Below are 12391 nucleotides of genomic sequence, written 5' to 3' on the forward strand. Positions count from 1 at the left end.
AAATAATAATAAAATTCCAAAGAAGTAAAAGCTTTTTATTTATTTGGACTGGAAATCTGCCAAAATATGATATGTCTGTATATGTATTCCAAACTAGTTTGTCAAAGTTAAATTTTGCCAAAATATCTTGCTGCCAGTTTAATAAATACTGTAAATGCCAATTTTGTCCTGAGTTACCATCCTTTTTCAAGGTTTACTGTTTTAACCTGTTGAGTAAATACAGTCAGGTAAATTTTTACTAGGATTGCTGCCATTTTTTTTTTTCATTTCAAGTCTCCATGTATACATAGTGTTTATGTATTAAAGTATGCATTGTTTGTCTTTCTTCAGGTGCTAGAGCTGTTACCTAAAGACACATTAGAAGCACAGATGGCAGAAATCATTCCTGGATTACTTAGGGTAAGGAACCTATATATAGACACTTCAATTGGCTGTGTTAACCTTCAAATTAATATTTCACTTTAATGTCATTTGCTGTCAAACTATGTGTTATTTTGGTCCCATTCTTTGAGAGATGTGAGTGTAATATTTTCTGTCTTCCAGGGATATGATGACCAGCAGAGTACAGTCAGGAAGTCGGCCGTCTTCTGTCTGGTAGCCATTTATCTGAAGGTCGGCGAGGGGATCTGGAATCACCTCACTAAGCTCAACTATAGTAAAGTAAGTACAAAAGCTGTAGAAAAAGCTGTATCAAGCTCAGATAGGTTTTGATGTCTGTAGATGCTGGTGTAATCTTGTTCTCAATCCCTCTTCACATCTATTTTAGAACAAGACTGTGTTAGATTTATTGTAATGCATGTGTATCAGATTCTTGCCTTCAATCAAACTTGCTTGTTTTGTGTACTATGCAGGATATTTCATTCATTTAAGCAAAATTTCTTTGACATTCGGTGCCCCAAAAACACACAATATATAAATACAAGATGTTGAACAGGTATGGTATCTGTTGTGATCAGTGCAGACATGTAGCTCTAGGTTAACTGATAAGAATATCTTAAGAAGTGAAGGAGGAGGATGGGGAAGTAAGTGTTAAAATGTGATATAAACCAGTCACTCAAACTTCCTGTTCCTGCTGAGAGCTCCGAATTCTGGGATGAACACGAGGCAAGGGAAGTCACTCTTGCAGCTTTGATAGTATTGGGTCATTACTGGTTGTTGTATGATCAGGAATTTCGTATTGGAATGCAGGAAACAAGGTTGATGTATTCTGTGTTAAGACAAACTGTTAGCTCATTTACTGTCAGATTACGGAGGGTTTATGGAACACATTAAATCAGGGCTAATATTGGATGATAAATGAACAGAACTTGATATTTACCCTTGTAATCGGTGTGTTGAGAGGATCACACCCAGCCCTGGGAAATCAACACATACATCACTCGGGATATCAGGTTGTTTCCACCAGTTTTTAGTAGAAAGAAGATTACAAATTTTTGTATTGATACTCTTCCAGGCTCAAGTTATCTTGGTGCAATCAGCATTGGATTATCAGTTTGGTTCGTTAAATCTTCGGAGGATTAAGATATTACAACAATTAACAGATAGATATACAGGAACAGTTATTCTTGTTTATACGTTCAGATCATTTAAAGGTTTTATTTTTGATTTCTTATCCAGCTATTGAACTCAGAAAATAAAGAGTGAAAGAATTTTCCGACTTTACATTGGGTGTGACCTGAAAGATAAAAGAAAGTTAAATGTTGTCCTCCTACCTTATTCACTGATGAGCATTAATCGACGGTATTGAAATAAGAAATTTTAAGACAGGGTTCTACATAGAATATGAATGACTGTCCTCTATACAAGAGTATTCTTGCAAGAAATGAAAAATTGATTGCACTTTAATGTATGCGGATAGAAGGATAATCTCTCCAATCAGACTAGAGTTAAACTCCCCTTCCTCTCACTCTCACTGCACACAAAGTGTTAAATGGTGCTTAGTAGACTTTGAACATTTTCCTTTAATATGGCTTGACGATTTAGTGCCTTTTTATTTGGCATCTCTTGTATTGGAAATCACAAGTCAGTTAAATTTGTATTATTCATTTCTCTGTGAAAAAGAGATAATTTGTATGGTTAGGAATCTGGATTTCATATGTATTTTATATTTAAGCAACAGTCGGGCAATTTTCCATTTAATTTAAAAGATGTTATCAGACACTAGTGGTAATCCATCAAAGAGGTATATTCCAAAGAAGATTTTAATGTCGGCTATTAAATTTGCGGTGAATTGATGTGGGTTTTGTTTTGTTCTTAGATAAGTGTGATGCAGTCTTGAGTGATAAACAATATTATCATTTTTGTGTCAGGGCCATGAGAGCTTCAAGAATTCTTTTTCGTAAACGAGAAGGTGTTAAGAAGAAGGAATACATATTAAATGTGGAGATCAGGATTTAGGCAGCTTGCAGTGTAGTCATACAGATATATCTTAATAAATATATCTGTGTGGTGTAATGTTTATATGTTAATGCTAAGCCACATATGAAAGGGGTAAGGTGTTTGCACCTTGATTTGAACACCACCACAACAGACCACCGCTGAGCCAAGCTTATGGGGTTTGCTCTGTGGAAGGATTGGCCAGGGATTTGAGGGGTAATTGAATTTGATGGAAAAATAAAACTGGAAAATTTTCTCCCCATCTTATGTAATTCCTGACAGAGAGACATTTTCGGGCAATGAAATTGATGTGTGTACTTTTGCCTGCGATGAGTTTGTAAACACAAGATGAGTAGTTTGTTTTACAGAGGCTCTCGGCCTTGTTTTTTGTTTTTGTGTTAGCAGTGAGGGAGGTTGGTTTGATGAAAAGGTGCTGTCAAACGATGCCTCTGGTTAATAACCAAGTGAATACTCACTGTAATCAAAGAGCCCAGCATCCATATTGTGTGTATATAATGGTGTTAAATTCACCAGGAGAACTTTAGGAGTTTGACTTTCAAGCACTCTCTCTCTTTCACACATTCGAACTTCTCCACATTTATATTTTTCAGCTTTGATAGATAATGAATTCAGTTGTTTTTCTCTCCTAGCCATAATTCTTTTTTGGTAAGAAGATGTAAAAGATATAAATTTGAAAGAAGGGGGGAAATATTATCACCTCGTAGGTCTCAGTTTACACCATATAGATAGAGATTTGACATAGATGTGCTTCTTAATCAGCTTATTTGACGACTATTTATGCACCTTATCATACACTTGATTATGAAGTCAACATTGAGATGCAGGTGTCCTCTCTGCATCGGAATTTGAATTTGATGCTTTTGAATTTTGTGATCAGAATCGACTGGGGAGACAAAATGCTGTGACTAGATTTATGGGAATATGAAAATGCATTTTATGAATCTGTAAAGAGTTCAAAGTCGTATGTGAATAGATTAGGATCTGTCGCTTGCCTGCAATATTTTTCATGCCGTATTCCGGTTTAATGGTCCATGCAATATTTTTATAGCCATTTCTTAAACTTGAAACGATTCATAATTTAGATCATATTCTAGCTGATTTTCATGGATCCGTTCAATGGACGTCCCTTTCAATTTAGAACATTCTTTCATTACTATTTATATTGTTTATTTGAAATCAAGTAAAAATAAAAATATTGAAACGATTTCAGACTAAACTGTCTTCATATGAAAAATAAAAACTTACACGAGTGATATAACTTTTATACCATGGTAGATATCTTTTTTTGTTAAAAGTGTCCAATTAAATTTGGTGCGTGCTGGCACATATAGTTTATGGAGCCCACCTATTACCATTATCAGTGCAGTGACATCAATGTATCTCTTTTCAAAATTTAAAAGATAGAAAATTATGAAATTATGGTCCAATATTTAATACAGATGGGGTATGACAAATCTCGTAAATCTCAAGTTTTTGTCAGCGATAAATTTCCAAAATTATCTGGGCTGTAATTTTAGACACATCAATAATGTGATTTGTAGTAGGATTAGCAAGTGCAGGCTATTGGAGTAGGTGATATATGATTGTTGTTATCTGCTGAAAGAAAATATATCTCGTGAACAATTTTGACTCACCTTTTGGATTTATGGAATTATAAGACCTGTTTTTTTAATGGATTGATCATATTTCTAAGTGTGAGGTATTTTAACTTTAGCCTAATTTAGTTTTAAATAGAAATTTAGAAATACCTCACACTAGCAACTGGATAATGACCTATAGGGTAACCATGTTTGTTACATTAGGTCCATGTGAAGAAAAAATTGTTTTCTTTCCCTTTTGAATGTTTAAAATAGAGATTGGTAGATAAAAAATAATTTCTGTTTTTTTAAATTACTAAAATTAATTAGAAACCAAATCTGCAAACAAATGATTTTCAAAAAAAAAAATATTGGGGGGGCTCTGAATGTTTATCAAAATATTTCAAATCGGGAGAAAGCAAACAATATTTTAGAGGTGGCCTCACCACTTTGTCTCATTATGAAATACTTCTAATTCCTTTATTTTGTTTCAGGTAAAATTATTGAATTTATACATCAAACGAGCTCAGCAGTCTAGTAGTGGTACTTCAGCATCTTCCTTAGATACATGAGACAAGTTCCATAGCAACATGTTACATTGCCATAGAAACCGATGATACCATTCCACAGGAAGAGCTTAAAAGTACAACTGAACTGTGTGTCCTTGAGTGAAAATTGTGAAAGAAACACAGCTTTTTAATGGACTCACCTGGTGGTGATAGTTTTAGAGCCAGGTATTGGAGGTCAAGGAGAAATACGGATGTCAAGGACATAACATATCTTCACGGCTTGCATTGTTGAATTCAGCCAAATGTTGGCTTCACAGTACACTGATGAACATTCTATGTGCTTGGCGTCAGAATCCATGTTGTACTTTATCAGGAGTATACTTAATGATATTATTTCTTTTTTCTTTTTTTTTTAATTGTAGTGTGTTCATAAGAAAGAGTGTATTCCCTGACAAGGGAATTAAAAATGACAGGAAAGATGGAGGATCTTCAAGAAAGTAATTAAGGATTTGTACGGTTCTCTGAAAGTTTTTAATGTCTTATTACTAATGTACACCTTGATATAAAGTTATTGACTCTATATATCACACAGAAAATGCTAAAACTATTTAGAGGCACCTCTTAACTATGTAACCTGAACAGATAATGATATTCATAAGTTAAGTTTTCACTATCGTAGCTTGTACTCTTCACCCCAGAGACATATTCACATTTTGTGTTGGACAATAGATCACAGTTATGTTTTGTAGACCTGAGTCAGTAAAATGGGTGTATTCTACAACTGTACTAGATGAAATGAAAAAAATGTCATTCATGTAATTTTTTTAAAATCATCATGTAACAGAAATGGGTGTGAGGCCAGTATTTGAACAAGTGATTAAAAAATCCAACAAGGGGAGCTAACCTATTGTTATAGGACCTATCAGGGGAGCTCATCCATTATTGTAGGATGTATTATAAGCTTATGAATGTTCAGTGTATGAAGAAAGAGACAGAAAGAAAAAATATATTTAAATAAGCTGTTCATGAATGATTTGTTGTCAGTTTATTGGTTGTTTGCCTCAACTTGGCTTTTGATATGGGTGGGGCTTGTGTTGGCCCAAGGAACAAAAGGGAAAGAGATAAGAAAACCCATTCAGTATTGTAACAGTCTTGTGTTAGAGGAAAGGAATTTCCTTGTGAGGAAATGAAGTTGGCATACAAATCATGTTGGATTCTTCTAAGCATTGAAATTATAATGAAATTCAGTTAACTGTGTCTTTCAGGTGTAAAAGAATGAGATTGGTTGTTCTGTATGGAGATTGCATGTTCTTTTTGTCATGTTATGTCTTGTAGTACTGATAGAGAGAAAATAAGTAACATATTACAATTATTCCAAAGACTGTTATTCTTGCCAATCAGATTTTTTTTTCTCAAAAAAGGTAATAATTTGTCTCATAGTTGACTAGAATAGAAGTTTATAGGAAAGCAACACAGGGTCATGAGTCTTTTAGTCTCACAGAAATTTCTCTCAAGTGTACATGTAGGCTGTGGAAGCAGAGTAAACTTGACAATGATGTAAAGAAAAATGTAGATAATTATGTTAATGGTATATTCAGTGTATCATACATATTTTTTTTTTAACCTGAACAAAATATTATAGGGGTTTGTTGTAGGACTTTTTTACTATGTATACAAAAAGTGGTGTTTTTCACCTTATCAGCGTTTTTATCATTCATTCTCATATAATTGTCTCCATCTTGACACTTGTATAGATCAGCTTACAAAGGAAGTTCTCAGCCAAATCTCCGCGAATCGAGGTTCTCGATGAAAAACTCTTATGCACAATTTGCATGTAATATTACATTTTAACCCCAGATATCATAAAGTTAACCTTTCATGAAATAGAAATTTGATCAGAAAGGTTTTTTGGCTTAAAGAGAGGAGCCACTGTTGTGAAATTATTTGTTGTTGTGTCTGTGTATAAGAAATCTTGTCTATCTTGTGTAAGCTTGTTCCCCAGACCTCCAGGTTGGTCAGAGCCAGTCCAGGGTCAGGGAGTCAATGTCATGTGTGGGTTGTGTCGACATGCATGAGTTGTAAATGCTTTTGATGTACAAATCTTAATTAATTAATTATAATGTGTATAACTTCATCTATGAACAACATGACTGACAAGAATAAAGTCATCATAAAACGGGACATGCTCTTTTTTGTTTGTTTTCTTGATATACTGTAGTGTTAAAGGTCAATGTCAGTTTACATTATATGTCATAGGACTGATTGAGAAAAAGAGCCTAGCAAAACAAATGTAAGCAGAAATAGCTTTAGCTTCTACAAGGTTTATAAATGAATGACCTTGACCTACAAAGTATATTTGACTGCTAGATAATTACTATTATCTGGAAAATAACGCAAGACTTGGTTAAGCCCATCAATAATGTCACACAGTTATTGCTAATGATGGGTGTTTAATTCTGTACCATATATGCCAGGGAAAGACTTCTGTTGGTAAATGCTAGTGAAGCATTTTCAACCTGTACATGTGGGTACAATTTAACTAGGTGGTAAATATTAGCCTTAATAAGATTCAATTAGTATTTTCTATCCACAAGTCTTTAACTTAATGGGTTATACGCTGCGATCTAATTTGTTAATCGAGACACAAAAAGAGATGCCTTTATTGATTAGATTGATCGATTGTTGTTTAACATCCAGTTCGAGACTATTTGACACAGCAAGACTTCACCCATATTAACCAAGAGCCATACGGTCTTTGAATGGCCCCCAAGAGATGGGGAACAGTGAGGGACCTTCTTCATACCAACTTCTACTAATATACTTTCTGTGTCAGCAGCTATCGCTTCTTTAGCAAGAGTGTATTATTAAGCAACACTATTACTGCTTACTGGAGCTAATTTCGTGGTTTTCACGTACTGGGCTTGAGCTCAAGATCACAAGGTCTGTTTAATGATGATTTTTAACACTAAAGAGGAAACCTTACATCTGTAATTGTTTTGGAGACCTTACATGTAGCATAAATGTAAAGGTTTGGTTGTTCATATGCTGATAAATGACGTCATTGGTTCGAGAGACAGATCCTCGCATACATCGTCATGTTTTTACTGGGCGGAACGTGCCGTATGGTGCATAAAGATTAAGTTTTAATGCATTAACAATGTAAGTTATGGAAAGTGCTGGGAACCCCAACAGCAGCATCAACAATCCCACTGCACATGTATAACACAATAATAAAGTGAACAATTCATCCAGTGGGGTTTTTTTCTTCTGCACTTTATTTTAGGGAACAACTGGTCGATGAAGGAAAGGGATAAATGAACTTTTAAGTCATTCCTGTAAATGTAGCTTGCATGGATGGTGTTTTATATCTTCGTTTATATGATATAGAGAATACTTTTATTTAAAGTAAATATATAAATTATAAATTTCAAAATTTAGAAAGTCGCATTGAAACTCATAGGAGGTTACGCTCAGAAGAGGATTGGATGTATTTTGTACAGCTTCGTCTTTGAAAAGAAGCTTCATACTAAAATGCAACACAGATATTATAGATGTACAATAAATATGATTTGTAATCAGCAGTTTTATTGTTTTGTATATCGTCTAAGAATGTAAAGATGCTGCCTAAAAAAGTTATTGAGTTTTAAAACAAAACTAAAATTTTGAAGAACAACCCCCCCCCCAAAAAAAAAACAAAAAAAACCAAAAAACCCCCACAATAAACAACAATTTTATAATAACTTACAAATGTATCTCTTTGCTAATTAACCTAGAACTAGACTATGTACATTAAAATGAGTTTAATACGAACACGGATATACCGAAATCATGGTTACAGCGGAGTCTCCGGCTACAATTTTAACAATTTATGGGTTTAAATACACCAATAAGCATATATATCGTAGTGATACAGAAGAAAACATGTATATTACGAATTCGCTTTACTTATTTTAACGAATTTATTATAAAGATATTTAAAGAAGTTATATCAATCTAATTGTCCATAGGACCACAGACTTTTCTCTCTTAAAGAACGTCCGCCTGTTTGAATGATAAAGTGTCAGTTGCTTTTGAAAACCTGAGTGATTGAGCCGGACGAAAATTTCTATATCAGTATTTTTTTTTTAAAATGTGGACCCTGAAATTAACAATTTTCAAAAAATGATTGCTTTTCATTTCTTTTATCGGTAATATCAATCTTTCATCAGTTCAAAAATTCAGGGAAGTCAATTTTGAGGCGCTGGAATTCCGCAGGATTTGATTTCTGTCACATATATCTCACTTTTCACTCCGCTTCCCCGCTGTTTGAAAGTTTAATGGCGCTGATATATGCCATTAATTAATTTCCAGACACTTATTACTCTGATGCCTTTTTCTATCAAAATAAATTCATGTAAACGTTAAAAGCAAGCATCGATATCTCTCGTGTCTATTGTTGCATGAACCAATTTTTACTGGTACCCGGTTGTAGCCATAGAGAGCAATGGCTACAGATATGGGGGGAGTCTATGGACAGTGTTTGAAGTTAACTGATAAAGATCGGCCAAGAACATTCACATCATAGTCTCGTCAGTTGTGATAAAGGCATTTTTCAGCTCGGTCGCCTCTCGTAATGAAAACGATTATCTCACACTGCGCAGGTTAAATTATCTCTTTATAACCGTCTATCATCTCCTATCACTATCGCCACATCTCTGGCCATTAGACTTTTCACAATGGCTTTACAAATTTCTCTTTCACTTAAAAGCTAGCGAACATTTGTTCAGCAGTTGGGTTGATCTGTCAATTTTTTTTTCACCCGCTTATCGACGGGGTACTTCCATGCATCCTTTTCCCCCATAATTTTTTTAACGTCTGTACTAGCCTATACGAAAAATTCAAGTAAAGAATTCCAACATTGGTGATTAAATTCAGTACAATATTATTTAGTGGAGAAAGAATGATTGATAGGGTAGAAAACTTATCCTTATAACTGAGGTAAGAGGGGTTGAATTTCTGGTCGAGTTTACTATTACGAGGCAGAACAATTCAAAAATACCGTGATTTTGATCACATGCATCAACTCGCAGACGACAATTGGTTGATGACGTGTTAACTAACAGGAAAATCCTTTTTCATTTTTTGTAAGGAAAAATGCCATCGACCGCCGATTTCGAGGAACTTACTGGTGAAAATTTGCTGATATGCCAAGGACATTTCTACATTGTTCTCGTGATTTTCTTCGCACTTCTAAAAAGGAAAATGGAGAATATAAGTTGCACTTTTGAAATATCATACTTTTAAAATCGAGCGAATTCTGCTTAAAGTTATTCCAATAGTGCCAAAATACAGGATATATGAAATTAATTGAATAATCGCTCTGTGATGTCGTAGTAAAAAAAATTATCAATGTTCTATCAGGATAGCTTGTCGCTACACTTTAAGGGATACTAGTACGTAAGCTGCAATAAAAAGTCAAGTTCAATAAAATTCAACTTTACGAAGTTAATATCTGGGGTATGAAATATGCCCCAGATATTAACTTCGTAAAGTTCAATAAAATTCAACTTTACGAAGTTAATATCTGGGGTATATTTCATAACCTATTTTACTTCAAGATGTTACCATAAAAGTATGACGGGGAGATATTTTTCTGGAGATATAAAAGAATCTTTCAGATTTGATTGTGCTTTTAAATTGCAAAAATTTAGATACATAATAGTATTACCTTTCTTGATACATATGCATCGTATATTTTTTTCCCAACAAAGTGTAAGTCTTATTAAAAAATATGTCAAATGTGAGGTACAAGATGTATATAGTTTAGAATATATCTTCACCCAATTCTTCTTCAATATTAAGTGTTTCTTTCCATATCTTGAGCAATAAAAAAGTTGTTGGCCGTTTGTGAATGAAAACTCAGCAAGGAGTGACGAATGTAAAATACCAAGAGACAGAATCGTTAGATAATCGCCGGGAATATATAAATTTAATGTTTCTTATAATCTTTAGCCCTGGCTTAGGCATGCCAAAAACCCGGGGGACAGATAACTCGCTATATTTCAGGATATATCGGTAATATCAACAGGAAATATAATAATATTTTCGTAAGCTTTAGGTGCAAATGTAATATTGAAAACCATTCCGATGGTTAATTTTTAATACAGAAATAAAATTCTTCTCTCGCCACCTATGTTGAATGGCACACGACTTTTTATTTTGATATAAGTGAGTTGGACATATTCACAAAACTGATAAATATCTATGTTTTTCCCAATTAATACATTATTGGCAATAATCTATTCATCATGACCTGTACCGCGGTTCATTGTTTTAGGTCCGATGGAACTATTAGATAATGATTATAGAACCATTTTTTTTAGTTTAAAAATTCCATCATTACATTGTACTCTAAGTGAAGATATACAACGGACCAAATTAATCATTTATGGAAATGATGCATACAGTTTTATCACAAGAAATTTAGAGCTTTCAAAAATTACTGCACCAATTAAGGATACTCAAAGTTTAAATTTTAAGTATAGATTTTTTAAAAAAACTCCTCAAACTTGTGCAATCTTGAATGATGTGGCTGTGGTTGTTCAAACTGAACCGGTTTTCAAACCTATGAATATTTAACAATAAAACACGATAAAGTTTACGTGTCTAGAAAATTTAATGATACTAAATATGCAAATATTGTCATAAATATTCAAAAGCTCATTTGATATTCATAGACTCCCCCCCCCCCCCGCGCACAAAAATCAATTTTTTTAAAACAACTTTTCAGCCATGATGAAAGATAAATAAGATAATAATTCAGACAATAAAAACACAAAGGTTAAATATGATATTGCAGACAATAAAAAAGTTAACTATAATATCTAATCAACAGATATATCATTTAAACCCCCACCCCCTACAAGATGGGCCACAACGTGCTTTTAAAAGCTCTTACTTTATGTACAAATTCGCGTGCAGTCAAACAAAAATTCTTTGATTTTTACCAACCGCAGTGATTGTTTGCCGCTAGCTTTTTCTCTCATCCATATCTGCGATGCCCTGTGCATTTTTTAAAACAATTGTTTTTTAAGCGAGCATCGTAGCATCTGTTTCGTCTTGACACCTGTTAAAGTACTGGAAAAAGAACATGAATTAAAACGTTTTGCACACCCAACTCAAGAAAATGTCGATGGAATATTTTGTTAACACTTAAAGAATACACGAAACAATGTGCGAAAGCGTTGCTATTTTTTTGTCCTCCTGCATCTTAAGAAAATGACTCATAGGAAAATATTCTCATTAAGTATGTCAGGTTATTTGTTTTGAGACAAACTTTTAAAACACCGCCATATCAGCATCTCTCTTAACATTAAAGATTGTCGATATATACAAAGTTTTTATTCCACTCTATGATAAATTCGTGTTTTTGTATTTCATTTATATATATTATTTTACTTGGGTGGTCTAAAAACATTTACTATTTTTTAATACTAAACTATTCTCCAAAACCTACCTTCGATTCTATATACATCTGTACATCTGTTTTACTGCTGTATAGGTCCTAATTTTAGTAGTCGTGACAAAAACTCGATATTGAAATCTTCGTACATGAAACATTTATAGATATTCATTCCCAAAATTCAATTATTGTACCCACTTATATTCAGATCTAAGTTGTTAAATATATTTAAGTATAACAGCAGAAAGTATTCGATAAAAGTACATTTATTATAAATAGTATATGTGTGTTGAACTGAAAAAAAATTATCAACCGTTGAAAAGGCCTTGTATTCAAGGCAGCATTAATCATCAATTTTTGAAGTAAAAATAGGATTTCTCTCAAAAAATTCAAAATAAAAATGAAAGATTTATCTCCAGTTTAATCTTTAAAGTCTCATCTTAGCGAAATGTTAGAAAATATGAAAA

General features: G+C 33.4%; 1 protein-coding gene across 24 annotated transcripts in view; it reads left to right on the forward strand.

The window, feature by feature from the left end:
- The window catches only part of LOC128165439 (CLIP-associating protein 1-like), a 49417-nt gene extending 44805 nt beyond the window's left edge, over positions 1–4612 (forward strand). For all 24 annotated transcript variants that reach the window (XM_052829972.1, XM_052830015.1, XM_052829998.1 and 21 more), the window contains 3 exons: positions 331–399; positions 544–660; positions 4469–4612. In XM_052829972.1, coding sequence (XP_052685932.1) covers positions 331–399; positions 544–660; positions 4469–4546 — 264 coding nt within the window. In that variant the 3' untranslated portion in view covers positions 4547–4612. The remainder of the gene's footprint in view (positions 1–330; positions 400–543; positions 661–4468) is intronic.
- The last annotated feature ends 7779 nt before the right edge of the window (positions 4613–12391 follow it).

The sequence above is a fragment of the Crassostrea angulata genome, chromosome 1, assembly GCF_025612915.1.
Source record: "Crassostrea angulata isolate pt1a10 chromosome 1, ASM2561291v2, whole genome shotgun sequence".
Lineage (NCBI taxonomy): Eukaryota > Metazoa > Mollusca > Bivalvia > Ostreida > Ostreidae > Magallana > Magallana angulata.